At 43.7% G+C, this 20953-nt stretch overlaps 1 protein-coding gene across 2 annotated transcripts in view; it reads right to left on the bottom strand.

Moving 5' to 3' along the window:
* Positions 1–1785: 1785 nt before the first annotated feature.
* Positions 1786–20953, bottom strand: part of COPS8 (COP9 signalosome subunit 8) — a 36781-nt gene continuing 17613 nt past the window's right edge. The window contains exons 4-7 of one of the 2 annotated variants that reach the window (XM_068245330.1): positions 18935–19067; positions 6901–7008; positions 3474–3536; positions 1786–2944 (exon numbers count right to left, since the gene is read on the bottom strand). In XM_068245330.1, coding sequence (XP_068101431.1) covers positions 2865–2944; positions 3474–3536; positions 6901–7008; positions 18935–19067 — 384 coding nt within the window. In that variant the 3' untranslated portion in view covers positions 1786–2864. The remainder of the gene's footprint in view (positions 2945–3473; positions 3537–6900; positions 7009–18934; positions 19068–20953) is intronic. The other variant, XM_068245331.1, reaches the window with a different exon arrangement.

Genomic DNA, 20953 nt, shown 5'->3' with positions numbered 1-20953 from the left:
GTTTGATGACATATTGACTCCAGGCAACAAAGTGATTACAAAAGTGTCACAAGATCAGTAGAGAAATAGGTTGTACTGGTCAAGTCCCTGTTCTCTCAATTCTCAACGCAACTCAAGTTATAGTGAAGGGTCCATACAGCTTCAAGTGGGGCTAAGCTGAAATAAAACAGCCCATTGTGAATGTAGTTTGTTAAATCCCACAAATGCTCTCTGAATCCTGCTGTTCATAAGTTGTTTACTGTGGTATCAAATCATCACCACTTCCAGTTTCTTAATGAGCAAATTAATAGAATACATTATAGACTGATCAGCTTGTGTATGAGTGCATGTAATCCCCTAGTGAAGACAGCTGAGCTTGCTTTCACCTCCTCAATCCATCCAGCAATAACCACATAGACAGACTGACAGCAGCTGGTGGAGGGAATTATCTTCCCACAACAGAAGTCTGAAAGAGAGAGCATCCTGATAAACACTCCTATAACAGTTACCATCATTATTCATTCACACAGCACTGTCACATTTCTTGTACTGCTTTACAGAGTACGGTATGTCAAACGATTCACATCACTGTCTGTAGATCAGGTTTCAGGGGTTCCTCTCAGCCAAGAGAAGAGAGCTCAATGCCAGTGGAATGAAGGGAAACCAGGAGCCTAATGGTGCAGTATTGTTAAGTGCAGGAAGTAGTACAGGAATTGTGGGTAGTGATACTGTTCCCGCTCTGTATCCCAGATCCTTCTGGACCTGGGTGGACGCGCTCCTCCTGTATTCTTTACTACTTGTAGGCTGGTCCCAACTAGCAAAGGACTAACACCTCAGGATGATATGTCTAAATGACAACGGGCATTGGGATGTTGGGGAGGTGCCCTGTATGTATATTCTGGGAGAATCTCTTGTGCGAGTCATCCTAAGACGTAAGACACCTCTTTTCTTCTAAATACCCACCTAACCTAGAAAATACATCCATGGTGCCCTCCCCAACATCCCACTACTTCCCAATCCCCAACACTGACTGTCCTTCAGAGGGGCTAGAAATCGAATGTCCCTACCACAATCTAGGCACAACTGCGTGTAGAAGCCATATTCCACAGCTGGGACTCAAACCTTGGACTGTATAGTGAGAGTGGTATCCACTTAAAGCCAGAGCTGTAACAAGAACTGATTTGTAAGGGTAAGACAAAAGAAAAAGACAACACTATGTAGTAAACATGTTTTAATGTGTCATGTTCTTTACAGAGCTTCAAGATCAGGATACAAGTTCACAAGTTGTACCACTGCCCATCTTCCATGCAGTGTCTGGAGAAGTAACACGCTAAAGTACATATATTACATCTTCAGTGCCAAAGTCTTCCCAGGAACTCATCAGTTGGTACAGAAACATGCATGCTAGGATAAAATACGGATCAGCTTGCGTTTATAGGAGTTAGACTAATTTTTAGAAAATAAGTGCTACTTACCCGGGGCTTCCTCCAGCCCCAATCTCCCAGCATATCCCTCGCCAAAGCTCTGCCGGTCCCCGGCGATGACATCAGGCCGACCACCAGGTAGGCCTGTACTGCGCCAGCAGTGTTGTCAATCACCGCCACGTGTACCGGAGCGGACACCGCAGTCCACTCCGGTCCACATGGCGGTGATTGACAGCGCCGCTCGCGCAGGCGCAGTACAGGCCTGGAGGTCGGACTGACATCGCCGGGGTCCGGGAGGCGGCCACAGCGAACGGCTGACAGCAGAGCTGCGGCGAGGGACATGCTGGGAGATTGGGGCTGGAGGAAGCCCCAGGTAAGTAGCACTTATTTTCTTAAAATTAGCCTTGATAACTCCTTTAAGCAATTTCCAATTTTGGGCATTATTTACTTTGCACATTTCTTCAGAACAGTGGTAGCGAGAAACCCGAGTCTATAGGTTCTCCCACCTGCCATGATCAGGGCGCTCCACTCTCCATGCTGTTATTTACATTCATTTTACATTTTTAGAGTACAGCAGGAGACGAGAGACAGCCACTAATACAACAGGAGCTGTTATATTCTATTGCTGTGGTTGGAGAAACACATAGCCAAGCAGGGAATCTCACAACTGGACTCCCTAAAAATCTATAGGAACCACAGACTGGTTAAGCCTACCAGAATATATCCATATTAAAACGAAAAAAGGATGGATGGGAACAGCTCTGCATTGAGTGCTGTTTCTAAATGGGGACTGATTGTTTAGACAGGACACCCAGCTTGGGGAATAAGCTGGTTCCAGAGCTTCTCTCCAGATTTGCTATCATTGTTTTCCATTATTTACAGTGGAAGAGGATTTGCAATCCATTCCATGGATCGATATGGTGACACCTGATTGTCCAAGAACCTTGCGACACATGGTGTGTCACTATGAGAAACAGCCAGCTGCATGCTCTACGTTTCTAATTACTAGGAGGAAATGAGATGCTAACATATTCCACTACTAGTAAGAAGACTGGAAAAACTCACCTCTGCAAAGCAGCTAGAAGATTCCACTTCACAGGCAACCTCAACCTAAGAAGTCCTATCAGACAAAATACATAACTATTGCTAAAGTTTGGTAAAATAACTAAATCCCCCTTCCCACCACAACGACTTCTGGCAACTTTCTGCATGTGTTACTGAAAGTCCGTGTGGTAGGAAAGCGGTTAAAAACGCACACAAGGCAAGTTTTGCTGTGCCCACTGCTGCCTTCTCCCACCCTTGTTAACCCTTTCAGTCCTAGAACAGCTGAGGGGTTTGCCCCGCCTGTAACGAGCACATACAGTGTGAAGATTTGGAGCAAGGGCAACAACCCATGGGAAAACCATCAGTCTGCCTCTCCCTCGGCTTGGTGCATTCTTCATGTCAGGCGGGAAGGGAGTGCTAGTTCTCTAGAAAAGCCACGTAGTCAGTGAGTCTCGCCAGCTGCTGTTCATTGGGGATCAGAGACAGGGGTGCAGAATCTGTGTGGAAAGCAGAACAAACCGTCACTCTGACCTCCTGCCCAAAGTGTACATGGTTACTCTGCAAATCCCCCCCCCCCCTTCCTCTAGACCTGCAGCGCTTTAGGAAATTATGAACAGAACTGCCAGCAGAGCAGATGCTAGTCCTCCGCTAGCCTAGAAACCATGTGTGAAAGGCTGCGAGACAGAAAACCGAGTTATTTTTAGAAATGACTTAAAGAAAAAAGAAAAAAAAAGCGGATGTTGGATATGAACTCATTCCTTGTGATGCTAAGGAGTGGCTTTTCTTTAAAATAAAGTGCAAAATCTGCCAAGCTTCTTACTAACTACACAAAGAAATCAGTCACAGAAAAGCCTCTACAAGATGTGCTGTTAAGGAACTGAAGTAATGAGACATGACTGTACAGCTCATAAAGCAGACTACAGTACTATTAGGAAAGATTTCCAGGAGCAAAAAGAAGAGTAAAAAACCAACAAAAGGCCCGCCCTGAATTTAGTGTACACAAATTGACCCTGCAGCACCACCTACCTGGTTTCTTCGGCATTACCATGCGTGTGGCAGAATCAGCTTGCCAACCTTGTTCTAAAACTCCTAGGAGAAAAAAAATAATGGTAGCATGACATGGATTGGTAAGAATGAACCTTATACCAAATTATATTCTTAGAACCATTAACTTGATGTATTCATGTCTAACTACTATATGCGCAAAAAAAAGGATAGTAAACTTTTGTAGAGAATGAACATGAAGTTTACAGCGTAACTCTATACATGTATCACTTACACTGCCTGTTATGCAAGCAACATAAGTGATGGATGTACACAGCAAGTTACGCAATTTGCAACCTAAATTGTGCAAAATTGATGTAAACTCCACCTGGGCTGTCTACAAATCTTACATTTACCGCCCTTTAGTGGATATATCCCTATGTGACCTCATCAGGATTATACAGTACCTCTATATTCTACATATACTATGTGTTCCTTGCAGAGCTTTGTTAATATTTCTAAGTAATTTCTTTCATTTCCCAGTTGAGTTTTTAACTCATGGAAATGGTCTTGGAAATGAAAAGAACGGATAATAGGTACGCATGATTATATTTTACATATTAAAGCTCAAATAAAACGAAAGCGCCTTTTGTAATTACTATAAGCCAGATTTAAGTTTATGTATTAATATTGGGTTGTATAATAGCTTAGCTGGATTTCACCCAGTGAAACAACTACACACTGGGATACAGTCCAAGAGAGACCACTCGACCCACTTGTGAAGTGCATAAAATTGTCTTTATTTGCAGAAACAGGACATCACATAAGCTGTGATGCAACAGGTTACATCAGTGGGTGTGTGCTTTAAAAGCTGTGTGATGTACATCCCCCTAATTTCTTATGACTAATATTCGAGAAGTATGACTTTCAACATATTGAATTTTTTCATTACAATTCAAAATTCATTAGAGGTCAGAATATTTTTTGTGACCCCCCATTGTGCTGAATAGTTGCTTGTGACTCTAAATACACCCCAGCCTTGGCTCCAGTAGAGGGGTATTGGGAGTATATACTATGGCATCTATAGTCTAGCCATAATGCATGTGGTGGCTTCGCAACTGCACCACTATGCAGCATCACTGATCATTTTAGCTAAAGCACTTAGTGGATAGAGGTGTTGCTGAGCAGCAGGAATGCTTGGAGTGGGCCCTTGTAACCGTCCACGAAGGGTAACAACTCTGTAATTCTTTCTTTCTAGCTGATCCATTCACACAGAATATATTTCACTGCTGCATGAATACAACCAATACGGACAACTGGTCAAAATGAATGACGGTAACGGGCCTCCAGATTATAGCTGCCCAAATACGCAAACCTTTCTCTGTGATTCAAGCTAAGTCCACCTATAACTGGAGTACTGACCCTTTCCCTTCAAACTGCAGTGAGATTCCTTACACAGCTACAGCGCATATTCTGCCTCCAATACTGCATCACAAATAAAGGTCTTCTACACGGAGTAAAAATATGGGCTTTTTTACCAAGGTTTTGAGTTAAGTGATAGCTAAAACTGAAGATAAACATTAGCATACTTGGAAAAAGTGAGCAGGACGCAGCTGATCTGCAGTCAACCTACAATGAAGCTAACATAAAAGACTGGTCAACTGCAGAAAGAGGTCTGTCTACAGAACCAAAAGCTCTAAATTATTTGTAGTGTAGCTCAAGTGCAAGTTTCTGCAATTTGCTTCAGTTGTCTTCAGTTTAGATCTGTTCTGACTTCAGCCTGAGATCAAACTCAAAACTTTGTGAAACACCTTCCATAGCCTTAGTTTCAGCCCCACATCACTGCACATTATATTCTGTAGAGAAGATGGCAGTGAATATTTGCTGGATTTTTTTCTTCCCACGGATTTGACTTGCTTCAGGTTTCCAGTTCCCGTGATCATGCTAAGGTCAAGGGTCAGGGTTGAGTACAATGGTACGTGACCCACTGATAGTATAATGGAGATTAGTGCATGCCCACCCCCCAAAGCCTTGGAAGAAGCACCAAGCATGAAAGAGCTGTCAGGCTACTTTCCTCCCCTGCACCCGCCACACCCATTCATGGCACACAAGGGTATGTGATTTTATGCATGGTTTTGCACAATTGTGTATTGCACTATAGCACTTTATTAATAAACAGTGGAGCCAGCAGTGCCGACCTCTGCTTCTGTCTCGTTTACTGAAGCAGATTAAAAACTCTGGCCTGGGAGGTTAGAATCTATATTGTGGTAAGAGCACCACTGCAAAGTGCCCTATCCCTGCTCGCCCATGATTGGGTGAAAAATATCATATGAAATGGCTGACAAAGGAGAGAGGTGGATTATTCCTGCCTTCTAATTAACAAAGAAGAAAAAAAAAAAAAGAGAAAGAAAACAACAGCCTTCTGCACCACGTGCCGTCAACCATGGCTCCATACTCAGGCCCCCATTACTCAACAAAAAAAGTATGGGATGGATAATAGCTGTAACCGTGACAAAGGCAATGGCACATGTTCCATGCACTATCCTAGTACTGACTGTAGGAGGCTGGGCTGCTGTGATAGCTGGAAAGCCCTAATCCAGAAGACTTTTGAACACAAAAAAAAAAAAAAAAAAACCCTCCAATGTCATCAATGGAGCTTCTAGGGAATTGAGTATTCCGGGAAAGTTATTCAGGCTGGGGAGTCTTGTCACTGCTTGCATGGGGGAACATTTAAAAGCTGTTAGATTGTTAAAAGGACTTCCAGGGATGTATGTTCAGAGAATTTACAAAAGCAGAAGACATTTTATCTCTTGATCTTTTTTAAGTTCAGCACATATGGATGTCCTAAGAATGATTGGTACATATTCATAACAGTCAGTGCATCGCCAGGAGGTATTTCACAACCTGTCATAGCTCACAGGACAGCTTTCCAGATGCACAGCTGTAGAGAGGCACAGCTGAAACTGAGAAGCCACCGGTTGCACATGATGAGCTGAAAGGAAACCAGAGAAACTGGAAAATAATTAAATAGCATTTATACTTACCTTAGGCTTCCTTTTGCCACCTTTAGGTCATGGGCTACCTCGCCGTCCTCCCATGACACTCCAATCCTCCGCTGGTTGGCCTGGTCTCTTCCTCTAGTCGTCACCAGCCTCGCTAAACTGCACATGCACAGTCCAGCCACGCACACACAGTCCAACCACCCACGCATCCCCATTACCGGGAGTGTTCTGCGCAAAACTACTGCACAGGCACAGAACACTTCTGGTGGTCAGTGCTTGCGCACGGCCAGGCATGTGCAGTACGCGCCGTCAAGTGTGACTGGAGAAGGAGACTTGGCCGGCCAGCGGAGGATTGGAGGGGGCTGAAGGAAGCCCCAGGTAAGTATAAATGCTTCTATGTTTTAAGTTTCAGGTAAACTTTAAATGGAAACACCTACATATTCTAACTGCTGTTCTTCAGTACTTACCTTTAACCGCTTCCTCAACAGGAAGCCCAACAAATGCTGCTAAATCGTCTGCAGAAATTGAAGTGTAAGCTTGAGACACTAATACAAAGGCTCGCCGCCGAGTGGCATCTGAAAAGCAAACAGGTGTACACATTTTCAGCATAAAAGAATTACTTCATGTATGAATCCACTTTTCTTAAAGATTATGCCCCCATCTCAACTTGCAGCTGGTCATGATGTTCATTTGAGCAACAGTCAGTACGACACAAACTTTAGAGAATACATGTCCAGATCTCAGTCTTTCTGCATAAGTAATTTGGTGCCAAATGCAGAAAGTGAAATTTTGCATCTTCAGAAAAGCTATGCATTTTGCCCATTAGGCCAGGCGCCCACTTGCGTTTTCAAATTGCTCTCAAAATGCCAAGAGCGATTTTGTACCTTGAAAGTGGAGGGATTTATAGGAAAGCGATTTTGGGCTCTGCTTTCCCATGTTAAATTGCTCTGAAAATGCTCTATGCAGGGAGATTGCGGTTTCGGCAAAACGCAATCGCCACTTTGGGCTCACCTCCATTAACTTTAATTAGCCTAACGCTTCATAATTGCATGAAATTTTGAAACACGGCTAAAAGCGCTCTAGTAGGCCATTGTTCTCCCCAGGATCAATTAAGTGGGCGGGCCGCCCAGGTGAGATAAGGCTCCCGCTCGGCTGCTTTGCAGCAGGCTTACTTGCATATTAGAAAAGCCAGCGCTGTTCTGACTCTGGAATGACTCTATGACTAAAGGGACCCATACACTCAGCCGATTTTCTGGCCGACCGATCGATCCCGATCGATCAATCGATTGCAAATCGGTTGGCCAATCGACCGATCGATGGCCGATTTCGATCGATTTCTGGCAGGGTGGAAAATTTAGGTCGATCTGATGAGATTGCTTATCAGTTTGCATTGGCCTTAATGGAAATCTGATGGCAAAAAAATGCCATCAGATCGAATTTCAATAGATTTCAAACTGAAATCTATTGGAATTCTATCCTGGTAAAAAAATGTTCTAAAAACGCATCAGATAGATCATCAGATGCATTTCTTCTCTATCTGCTGCCAATCTGATGAGTGTATGGGCACCTTAAGGGCAGATTGTAAGCCCGACACGCGTCAGTCGATCCTGTGATTTTATTGCACAACTCTCTGTCATGTGGATTTTTCTAATAAAGAATGGACAACTTTTCACTAAGCCAAGTCTGGTTTGCGGATCCTTTTTCCATGGTATGTGCTAAAGGACTGGCTCTCTAGATCCTGCACCGACTGGTATGTGTCATCATGGGGGTGGAGCGTTCATGAACTTGTTCTTTGCTGTTCTGACTCTGTAGCAGATTGCCCAGCAAGCTCCTCTGTGTACGAGATCGCGCCTTTCCGGCTGGCTCGTACACTCATTGGCTCGGCATGGCAATAGGTGGGACTGTTTCTACTGACTGCAGAGTGCTCCTCCAGGAAGGAGGCAACGAGGATTACAAGCAGTCTGCTTGCACGATCACAGGGAAGGGACGCTGGAGCCTGTGTGGCTAAGGCAGGGCTGGCCAAACTACAGCCCGTTTGGAATGGCTTTGTAATCCGGACATTCAGTGCCTTCTAGTGTTGTCCGGATCATGAACGATTCGGATCTTTGATCCGAATCTCTTTTGTGAGTCGAATCATCCGAATCATCAAAATGAACGATTCGGATCACAAACGGGGTGGAGCCAGGAGCGGCACGCCCCCTCTCAACGGGCAGGGGGGTCCTGGAAGCAAGACAAATTACACATTTATATCGGGCTTTTCTCCTGGCGGACTCCACGCCTTCTTGCTATCATTGTCAGTGATCAGCCCTGGATACATGCATTACATGAAGGTAAAGTTGGCACAAAATCACCCAGTGCTTGTGCTATATATGTCACAAGAGCAGTAAGTTATATATAATTATATGCATAGTAGACGTTTCATTACAACATTTATATTGCCAATTACATTAGTTAGACCAGTGCACCATGCTTATGTATGTTTAATAACCTACAACTGTGCTACTGTCACTTCATTGTGTAGTTATTTAAGTCATTTCAAGTAACCCTTTAGTCACAACAGTTAAATGCATAAAATATCTGAATCCAGTGGCATGATTGGGATGTTTAGCTAAAGGGGTTAAAAGTGATGGATGACCACGCAGGCAAACAATGAGTTAGGTGATTGAGGGACTGTGAAAGTAGATAAGGGGTTAGAGTCTTGGGCGACTGCACAATTGCTTTCTTTCACTGTGCGACGTGATGAGCATGTAGGTGAAATATATATAGAGCATATGATTGCAGCATGTGGGTATTGTGTGCAAACATTTCTGCTCTCTGCTCGTCCCTCCTCCCTTCTCTGTCCACTCCCTGCCCTCTGTCCATCTTCTCCCCTTCTCTGCGTGTCCACCCCCCTCCCCTTCTCTGTCCACAGACCTGTGCTGCTGTTCATTTCACCCCCGAATGCTTCCGTAGCAAAATGATCCGAGATTCGGATCAAAGATCCGGATCTCTTCAATGATCCGATTCGAATCATCCGGATCATTGAAAAGATCCAAACTTCCCATCTCTAGTGCCTTCTTTCCTCCTCACAGTTAGGTCACGTGTCTCTCTCCCTCCCCACCGAAGTTGTACACTTAATTTCTTGCCGTACTAACTTGGCCATCTCTGTGAATTACGGCACTTCTATATGACCGAAGAGGGGAGTGCAGGCAATCACTCACTTCCTCCCCGGGTGTTAGACGCACGGAGCCGATATCTACTCACTACAGAGAGCGGGATGTCGTGGCTGCTCGGAGAGCAGAGCACACAGACAGCAGCACTGAAGGGTAAAAAGCCTTCTGATCTGACAGTAGTGTTGTCCGGATCATGAACGATTCGGATCTTTGATCCGAATCTATTTTGTGAGTCGAATCATCCGAATCATCAAAATGAGTGATTCGGATCACAAAAGGGGCGGGGCCAGGAGCGACACGCCCCCTCTCAGCGGTCAGCGGGGTCCTGGAAGCAGAGCATAGATGGATCGCTCTGTTGGATGGGAGCCAGCCTTGCAGGGAGACAGGTAGCTGAGAGAAGGGACATGGGTGCCACTGCCAGATATGTGTAGAGCACACATACTGGCTATAATGTGCTGCTCATTATAGGCTGTCTGTTCCGTAGTTGTGCACAGTGAACACATTGGAAACTTTTGGCTCAGCTCAGCACAGCTCAGTAACTTTGCAGGCACTGTGATTGCAGGGCAATATGATCCTCCTAAACAGCTGCACTTTACTTTGGGGAATGCTTTCTTTCACTGTGCGACGTTTGCATGCACACAGATGAGCATATAGGTGAAATGTGTGTAAAGCATATGATTGCAGCATGTGGGTATTACGTGCAAACATTTCTGCTCTCTGCTCGTCCCTCCTCCCATCTCTGTCCACTCCGTGCCCTCTGTCCATCTTCTCCCCTTCTCTGCGTGTCCACCCCCCTCCCCTTCGCCTGTCCTGCTAGTCATTTCACCCCCGAAATGCTTCCGTAGTCAAATGATCCGAGATTCGGATCAAAGATCCGGATCTTTTCAATGACCCGATTCAAATCATCCGGATCATTGAAAAGATCCGAACTTCCCATCTCTATCTGACAGGCAAAAAAGCTGTGACCTTAGGTCAGCTTGCACACAAAGCTCTGTCCGGAGGTTTATTCCCACCCCCTCTTTTTTAACCCTTAGGATACACTAATAAACCTCTGGAATCTCAAGGGGCCGCCACTATGTCCTTTCAGACCATGCTAAACTTTTTTTTTTTTTTTGAGAAAATGCAAACAACCCAGCTCATATCTGTGTGAGTTTGCAGCTTCTCGGTCTAATCTGATCTGTAGGACATGCTGAGCCTTGTGGTTCCACAACAATGGGGTCCACAAATAACAAGGAACACGTTATCAATCAGATGATTGGTAGAGGAATCAACCCCAAAAACAGTGAGGGAACAATAGTGGTTGATTGGTACCATTAATGATGCCGAATACGTATAACTGTCTAGCTCTGGACATGTGTGAAAAGTATGTCCATTTCACCTGCACTGTGAACCAGATTTGTGTACTGCAAATAAAGCCTATTTTTTTTTTTAAAGCAAACAAAAAGCACTGTAATAGCACATTGAAAACAACCAAAAAACAGTTTTTCCTGGTTTTGACTTTGCAGGTTCACTTTAAGACAGATGGTGCATATCTTAAAGCAAGAGTCTTATGGAGGCTCAGTGTTTTCCCCAGGGCTCCATCTGGCTAATTTTGGTAAGCACCCGGCTGACATCGGCTCATTTCCTCCTTCTCCTATGCTGTAAGCAGAGCGTACACGGCTCTGCATTCCCCCTGTTGCGACCTACCCGGCTACTTTTTCATGCCACCCGGCTGGAAAAAAATTCTGGGGAGAACACTGTAGGCCATGGCCCTTAGTGAAACTGTCTTATTAACACCAATGCAATGAAAAGTGTAGGAGTTGCCCAGAGTAACCAATCAGTTTTGTTTCACTGAAAATCTCATTCCGGGCACAAATGGTTACATAGATCTGTGTAGGTAGAAGACAAAAGGAAAGAATTCACAATAGTGTAGTATGTTAGGGTTATATAAATTTAGAGTTTCTTTGCATAAAATTATTCTCACAAATGCGGGTTACCACAAAGGCAACCACTGTATAGGCAGGTGGGGAGGTGTATAGGCAGGTGGGGAGTTTAAACCTGACCCAAACTCAGGTTAAAGGAAACCAGAGCTCACTAAAAGAAAAATAATATTTATACATTCCTCCAGCCCCATCTGCTCGGACCGCTACCACGCCGTCATCCTCCGATATCTGCAGCTCCAATACCAGTTCCCCGCACCTCCGTCAGTTGGAGCCAGTCTACGCAGGAGAAGTGCGCTCTTTGCGTATCTCTCCAGCAGCTGCTGGAGATATACGTAGAGGACGCACTGCTCTTACGCCAGACTGGCTCCGACAGAAGGAAGTACAGGGACCCGGTACTGGAGCTGCAGACATCGGAGGACGGCGGCATTGGAGCGATCCGAGCGGAGTTTTACTCACCTGGGGCTTTTACCAGCCCCCTGCAGCCATCCTGTGCCCTAGCAGTCTCGATGGCATCCTCCTGTCACCGCCGCCAGCTACTTCTGTTTTCGGCGACAGGCCTGGCCATGCATCTGCTTCTACACGTCCCTGTCTGCAATAGCGCCCTCTATACTGCTATTGCGGACAGGAATGCGAAGAAGCAGACGCGTGGCCAAGCCTGTCGCTGAAAGTAGCTGCCGGCGAGGGACAGGAGGATCAGATCGAGACTGCGAGGGCACAGGATGGCTGCAGGGGGCTGGTAGAAGCATATAGCAGCATAGAGGGAGCTATTGTGGCTGGGAACGTGAAGAATCACTCGTGTTCCCAGCCTGTCGGGTCCTGACGGCGAAACCGGAAGTGGTCGCCGGCGGCGACAGGATCAGAGCGAGGCTGCGAGGGCACCGGACAGCTGCAGGGGGCTATTGGAAGCCCCAGGTGAGAAAAAAAAACTTTTTTTTTTTTTTTTTTGGCTTAAGGTTACCTTTAAGCATCCCTTTAAGCACCTCTGATAAAAACAGTTGTAGAGCTTGTTTTAATTACTCTATAGGCTCCTTGCTTAGCTGATGTCACTACAAGTAAGATACCTGGTCAGGAACAGAGACACCGTCCACTTCCTGCACCACAGACTGATCAATACTGATACCCCCATTTACTCCTTTCTCATTGTCACAGGCACAGTATATATTTGATGGTAAGAATGAGGAGCAAGAGTGAAGAATCTGAACTCCACAGTGGTGGACTAGATGGAAAACGTTCTGTTAGGTCGATGGGTCTGTGGCTAGGTGATTCTTGCATAGCCAGATAGTTCAAGCTTTGATTCTAGGAGGACACAACCTAGTTGGAGTCTGTTATTCCCAGGTTTATGCACATCTCCTCTGAATACTCCAGTTTTCCCCCACATCCCCAAAAACATGCTGAGATGAAACTGGCTCCTCCAATACTTGCCTTAAACTAGTGGGGACATTACATTGTGAGTTCCTCTGAGGGATTGTTACAGGCATGAATTGTTTAATACATTCTGTAAAGTACTGCAGAAAAACCAGTACTATACCGTACATATAAACAATAATAATAACTCAATCGTCACACGTAGCGTTCTTCCCTGCTAAATCGCAATTATTGTATTTTCACAAACTTTAAAAAAAGAAAATAATGTGTGCACTATTTAGGTTTCATGGAATTCAAATTTGAACCAACAGCAGGAATTCTGAACATGTGCATTTCTAAGCCTAAAGGGCCCTCTACTGGCCAAAATAAATCATAACACTTAAAGACGAACCAGTAAGGGACCATTCACACTTGCAAAAGCAAATTGCACAGTAAAATCATCAAACACTATCGTGATTCAGAGGGTTCGCGATCAGTGCCTTTTTAAAGGGGTTCTGTGGAGGGGGTGTGAAAATTAAAACCGACACTTACCTGGGGCTTCTACTGGCTCCTGCAGCTATCATGTCCCGTGCAGTCGTCCTACGATCCTCGGGTTTACCGCCGCCGGTCCCGGTCGGATATTCGTCTAACAAGACAAATAGTGCTTGCTCCCGCGTGCGTCATCGAGAGCTTATTGAGCAGGTGCAGCACAAAGTTTTTTTGTACTGCGTCTGTGCAGTAAGCTCCCGATGACACGCACGGCCACACAGCCGCAGTTTTATTAGAATTGTAATTAGACAGGGACCAGCAGCAGGGAACGGAGGATCGATGGAGGAACACGCGGGACATTAAAGCTGCAGGGGGCTTGTAGAAGCCCCAGGTAAGTGTCTATTTGTATTTTCACCCCCCCCCCCCCCCCACACACACACACACTCCCTTTAAGCACTATCGCAATCACGCCAGAATCGCAGCAAAATGCTGCAGGGAACACATTTTGCGATTGCACCTAAATACCTTACAGAAACCCTGAACTGAAAGCAAATTGGAAGCTCTCTTCTTTATGTGGGCTGGTGCACACCTAAAGCGCTCCTGAGCGCTTTTCAAAACACTAGCGCATTGAAAAGCGCTTGGCTAAAGTATTTGAATAGGATGGATCGCACCAGTGATGGCGATTTTCCAAGCATTTATTTTACAAAAGCTGTACATTTCCAGCTCTACTGTATAAAAAACTGCTACACCAAAACGCTTCAAAAATCGCTAGTCATAACTAGAAAAATCGCTAGGCACCTGACTAGAATCAGCAAAAGATTGTCAGCAATCTTAGGCTGCAAATGAAATGAAACCAACAGAGGACTGCAGCGCCCTAGGGGCTTAAACACACACCTTAAATACAAATCAGATCCGTATCTACGTGGGTTTCCTCCGGGCACTCTGCTTTCCTCCCACATCCCAAAAACAATACAGTGTTCTCTCCAGAATTTTTTCCAGCTGGGCGGTATGAAAAAGTAGCCGGGTGGGGCGATATGAGAGAATGCAGGGCCAGCGCTTCTCTGCACAACTCTGCTTAAAGCAGAGAAGGAGGCGAGCTGATGACAGCCAGGTGCACACCAAAACTAGCCGGGTGGAGCATTCAGCTAAAAGAGCCTGAGGAGAACACTGATACAGATAAGTTAATAGGCTTCCCCCTAAATTGGCCCTAGACTATGATACATACACTACACATAGACATAGGACTATGGTAGGGACTAGATTGTGAGCCCCTCTGAGGGACAGTTAGTGACAAGTCAATAAACTCTGTACAGCGCTGCGTAATATGTTGGTGCTATATACATAAATAAAATAATAAAAAAATTATGCACTAATCCCCAATCTAAAAAACTGTTAGACTAGTGGTTAGGTCTCTTCCAGGAGGGCACGTCATCGCCGTAGAAGAGTCTAGTAAGAAATTATGTGTGCACATGTTTTGTTGAAGCCAACATCCTCCTTTGCTGAACTGGTTTTGAATACAAGTTGTGTAATTTGCTGTATTACATGCCTAGAATCACTTAGAACAATCACTTCTAAAAACGCTGAGCATTTGTGATTATGCTAGAGCTTTTAGGCGTGCACCAACCCTGAATGTAAACTGCAGATCATGCCAATGTGTAGACATTGGCAGTGCCTGAGGAGTCTTCAGCACAAGCCTTACACATATGCAGGATTTGTAGCCAGTTTAGTTAGAGCACCTCGGTATCAGCACAGCATACACAAGTAGCATTTTCAAGGGAGTTAGCGAAGATACCTGCCACATTCTTTTGATTCAGGTTTCTTTTATAGTGTAATACTAGTTACACAAATAGTTCACTTTCTTTATTCTGCTCCTCATTACCTTTGCCTGTGATAAACATGTCACTGAAAGCAGTGCAAGGAATAGTTTCTGGTTTAATTAGGTATGGCTGCTGTTGCCTTGATTGCATCATCCTGCTGTTCAGATGATAAGGGAGCAGGCACAGACTATGAAGATTGCATTCTATAGCAGTGACGGTCTGTGGGCTCCTAACCAAACACTTTAAAGAGACACTGAAGCGAAAAAAATATATATGATATAGTGAATTGGTTGTGTACTATGAATAATTACAAGAAGAAGATTAGCAGCAAAGAAAATATTCTCTTATTTTTATTTTCAGGTATATAATGTTTTTTCTAACATTGCATCATTCTATAATATGTGCAGGTTACACAACACTCAGCATTCAAAATGATTCTTTCAGAGCAGTCTGAACTAATGACCTCTCCTCTGGCAGAGAAAAAGTAAATAGTTCAGGAACAGTTGAGATAATAAAAGTCAGAGAACAGCCCTCTCCACGACTTTGAAAGTCGTAGAGCTTAATAGCTTTTTTGCATAGAGATAACAACTGGAGTTTCTTAACTCTTCCTGTACTGGAAACAATTAGACTGATGTATCCGATCTTAATGTTTTATTTCTTAGCTGTACTACACATACAAATCATATCATTTTTTTTTTGCTTCAGTGTCTCTTTAAACGTACAGCTATATCAAGCTCTGCAGTCAAGTACCTAAACATTTGAGCTAGAAGAAGGACTTTAATATAAAAAGTCATTTTGAAACCCATTTCAGACAATATACTACTTAACGCATTTACATCCAGCAAATAGGAAGACAATGTAAAAAAAACAAAACCTATTACAATGGACCCATGCATTTTCTTTTTGCTGTACAGTTATCAGGACAATTATAGTGCTACAAATTGAAATGAAGTTTAGAGCGGAACTGAAATATTGTGTGAAATGTTAATAAAAAACATACGACTGGCTTCTTCTTGTCTCCCTATACACGTTAATTTACTTTTCGCCGTTCCCCGCCGCTATCGCAGGATTTTTTATTGCTTTTCGGTTTCCATGATCCAGGCAACATGGCCGCGATGCCTAAATACTTCTGGGGCATTGCGCGTCAATAGTACGCGTTCACTTGCTCCTGATAACATGCACAAGAGGACTCCAGCTCTGAGCATGCTCACTTTGTCCTCTCGTGCACTTAGAAATGTCATCCTGCTGAAGAAACGAGCACAGAGGGGCGGAGAAAGGAAGGAGAATGCGGGCACACGCTATCTGCATAGGTCACAGAGACAGAAGAGCACAGGCTCGTCCTGTCAGCGCAACATCGACTTGTAAGTCGATGATTTTAACAAGCGGATTGCGGGACCGGGAGAGCCTGCAATTATAAAGCTAAACAGTGCTGAGGTATGTGAGAATTAAAGGGACATAAATTATTGTATAATACAAGTTTTCAGTTCCGCTTTAAAATTCAACTGACACATATTTCCAATCACTGTTGCAAAGGTCCAATAAGACTTACAGCCAATTGACAGTTTGTGTCAGCGCTATAATATGCAAATTCTCAGTGTACTCAACTCTATACCAACTCTGCAGGTGAAAAAAACAAAAAAAGTATTTTTATGAATACAGGATGCAATCCAATGAAATTTTATAGCCCCTCTTTCAACCACCATTCTGCATTATAATGGGGGGAGGGGGGGGGGGATGTGTACCTGGTACCTTCTGGTACCAGGGTTTGATGACAGCTGCAGATATTTACCTTTTAAATAAACCCTTTCCACAACACACATAATGACAATAAAGTCAGTTTTGTTTAAAGAAACGTGCAGTGTTCTTGCTCTTCATGTCAAACCGAAGTGACCTTCCCCAGATGCCAACCAGTACTTGCAGTGAAGCAGTGCCACTACTGCACCATTATCTAAATAAACATAACTTTGATTTACTAAAGTTGGACAAGTGACAATACAAGCGAGTCAGCAAACTTGAACGGGATAATTTTAAAAAGTGTTCTGAACTCTAGCAAAGCACAGCACAAAAAGGTCCTTATTTCACACATAGGTGCCAAAGAAATCCACTGCTCTGTGTTCTGTGGTTGTTTAGCTAGATCAAAGTGTCTATTTAGTTCTTAGCAGCTGTAAATAGACTGCAGGAGCTCTGAGGCAGCTCTCCTTATACAGTAAACACTGAGGCTTAACCCTTTCAGTGCTCCATGCAAAGTGAACCTAAAATGTAAACGTCTGTTTTTTTTTTGTTTTTTTTAGTATTTCCATAATTTGTAATTAAGACTTTTTTTGTCCATAAAGGTTATCATGCTTTGGCTATCTTTTAGAGCAGAGAGGACACTAAATTTAGATTCACTTTTAAAAAGGTAATCCCCCACCTGGATCACTTCAGGATATAGAAAGATTGATAAATAGTTATAATAATATTTTATCCAGCTTAACCTCAATTATACTGTAATTTATGTTCTGGTCGGTGTTCATCATCTTCTGAAAATGCTACCTGCCTGCAATCCGCATCCCTTCTGAGTAACTTGCCTGGAACAGGGAAGCGGAATAGGACTGTCGGCGTAAACTCAAAACCCCTGATCTGCAGCCTTGTTTTTTTTTATTTTTTAAAAGAGTTTATTAAGGCCCGAGGGTCAGCATTTCAATCAGGAAAAACTGCCATTTTTTTTTTTCAAAGGAGATTATCAACAGCAACCTGAAACCTTCAACAAGACAAACTTGAATGTTTCAGAAACTCATTTGCAAATGAAAGTTATGGCTAAGATCCCATCACAGACATGATTCCACACATGCATTTATTTATTTTTACAGCTGCAGCTTTATTCAGTAAACTTCCTCTCCATTAGGGCCTGAGCCCACTAACGCAGTTGGCACGCAGTTGTGTCCGCTTTTCAGCATCTGTAACATTGATGTGTTTCTGAAAAGCGGACACAACTGCGCACAACTGCGTTAGTGGGCTCCAGGCCCTTAATGAGTATGTGACAATGGCAGCATTGGGGTTTGTTATCTTGCTTTTTCTAAGTGCAGATGAGATGGAGTGTTGTGGCAGTCTCCCCACTGCCTAGCCTTCAAACCCAAATTCATACTTTTAGGCACTAACTTGCTGCTGTATCCTATACAGAATTTAAATTCTGCAAAATTAAGCGTTTTCTTTTTCTCCCAGTCTTGTGCCTGCGCTTAAATCCTTTTTTTTAAACTTATGTCCGCAGCACCCATAAAAGACCATTTTGGATATCACACCTTTGATATAAGAATGAACCTTTACTTAAACGTTTCAGTTTTAACAGCCAGAATAAACTTGTCGCTTCTTTATCCCAATCATGTGACTGTTCTAAGTATGTAAGAAATGCATAATGCATGCAAATAATACACAACAGCTGGGCCAGGGATGGAGAGGGGCCTTCAGTGTGAGTGAAATATCTTTTAGGGGAGTGGATGTGTACTCTCATATTCATAATAAAAAGTACTGGTGCGTACATGAAACAGCTGTTGCACAAAACTTGTTTGCATAAGTGCTCTGTGCATATAGCACCAAGATCCTGACATAGGATGGGCAGGATTCAACTCTTCTTTTTAGCAAAGTACATATAAACTTGCTTAAAGGCTATATATGTTACTTAAAGGTTCAGTGACCAAGTGCAGGGTGTAGAACACTTCATACTGACAGAATGCTATTTAGTTGTATTTTAAGGTGATCCTAGCAATTGGCCGTAAGACTAGAACTGTGCCAATATGTTACCTCGTACTGCCTCCATGATGGGCTGGATGTTTTCAGACCACTGATGGTTGGCTATAGCGGTATAAATTGTAGGGAATTCTCTCTGCCAGATCCTTTGACCTACTTCCCAAATCCAACCGATCTCTGCATTGGCCTGTTGGGATGAAGAATGAACCGGTTGTCAATATTTTTAATGATCAGAGGGGAGTTAATAATCAAGACACAAAGTAAGCGGATGTTAAAGAAGAGCCTCACTCAGTAGTGCCATATGAGAGTGCTGCCTGAGTGAGATGAGAGTGAGTGAGCGAGTGTGTGTGTGTTTTCTGGCGTATAAAACTAAGTTTTAACCCCTGAAAACCTTCTGAAATGTCGAGTGTCGTCTTATACGCCGGATGTCATTGATGCCGCGTCATACGCGGTGTACATATGCGACATGCTGATGTTTAATTACCGGGTGGCCGGGAGATTCGGTGGTCGCTGCATATTTTGGGGGGTGGTCACCGCTCACGCTGCAAGGTCTGGGATGCTCAGGGTATGGAAAGAGATTGCGCTGTGCCCATACAACACGCCTCTTCCACCTGTCTACCCTGTTACAATCTCTCAGATTTTGCTGCTGAGGGCTGGAGGCGCACACGTGCAAGCTCTGAGAGGCAGAGATGGAGGTAAATAGAATAAAAGGGTGGGCCAGACGGGTGAAAGAGGCGTGTTTTATGGGCACGGCACAATCTATTCTTCCATACCACTCTGATAAACAGGGAGACAGGGAAAGCTGCCCAATCCACTTAGGGAGAGTTGACCAATCCAACCAGTCAATCGCCTGTATACTGTTATATACTGGGTACCACGTGCACCAGTATCTGTTCATACATAGCACCAGTATATGGATTTTTTTTATAATTTTTATTTGGTGTGCGTTGGAAGAGGGGTAGCGAGTGTATCACAAACTCTATATATTAAATGGAAAAGTTGGAGGAGGGGGGGGGGGGGGGGTCGTCTTATGCGCTGGAAAATACAGTGTATATATAAAACTGCTTAAAAGTCTAAACAGATGAGTGACTATAGACACCAAACGAAAATTACAGTAGATTCTGTAGACTTCCCAGTACCGTAGTGGAGGTGATTAATTTGAAGCTTAGAAGCCAATTTTCTCAACTTGAAGAACATTTTGATGAAAATTGCATGCAGCTTGGAAATGGGGTAATCAAATGCTTCCACTTTCAACTGGCCCAATTCCATGCTACATACAAATTGCAACTAAATAAGCATCAAAGGATAGCCGACCTGAGACAAAACCACCCAAGGTAAGCACAGAGGTTCATGCTGGAGCCACATGCCTCTGTGGAATGTTCATTACTCTCTTCTTTCCCTCCCGACTCCCATAATCACTCCATGAAAACAAACAACATTGAAGAAGAAAAGGTTGTTTGACCTCTGTACTCCACAGAGGGAGCCATCTTGGCAATAACGATGTAAAGTATAGGCAAAGTGTGTTAGCTGGTGCTGCTCCTTTAAAAGCCGCTCTGGGTGGTGAATATACAGGGAGTGCAGAATTATTAGGCAAGTTGTATTTTTGAGGAATAATTTTATTATTGAACAACCGCCATGTTCTCAATGAACCCCAAAAAATCATTAATATCAAAGCTGAATATTTTTGAAAGTAGTTTTTAGTTTGTTTTAGTTTTAGCTATTTTAGGGGGATATCTGTGTGTGCAGGTGACTATTACTGTACATAAGTATTAGGCAACTTAACAAAAAACAAATATATACCCATTTCACTTATTTATTTTTACCAGTGAAACCAATATAACATCTCAACATTCACAAATATACATTTCTGACATTCAAAAACAAAAACAAATCAGTGACCAATATAGCCACCTTTCTTTGCAAGGACACTCAAAAGCCTGCCATCCATGGATTCTGTCAGTGTTTTGATCTGTTCACCATCAACATTGCGTGCAGCAGCAACCACAGCCTCCCAGACACTGTTCAGAGAGGTGTACTGTTTTCCCTCCTTGTAAATCTCACATTTTATGATGG

The sequence above is a fragment of the Hyperolius riggenbachi genome, chromosome 7 (assembly GCF_040937935.1).
Source record: "Hyperolius riggenbachi isolate aHypRig1 chromosome 7, aHypRig1.pri, whole genome shotgun sequence".
Taxonomy (NCBI): domain Eukaryota; kingdom Metazoa; phylum Chordata; class Amphibia; order Anura; family Hyperoliidae; genus Hyperolius; species Hyperolius riggenbachi.
Note: the sequence above shows the minus strand (reverse complement) of the source record. Positions and strands in the feature narration are given on the sequence as shown.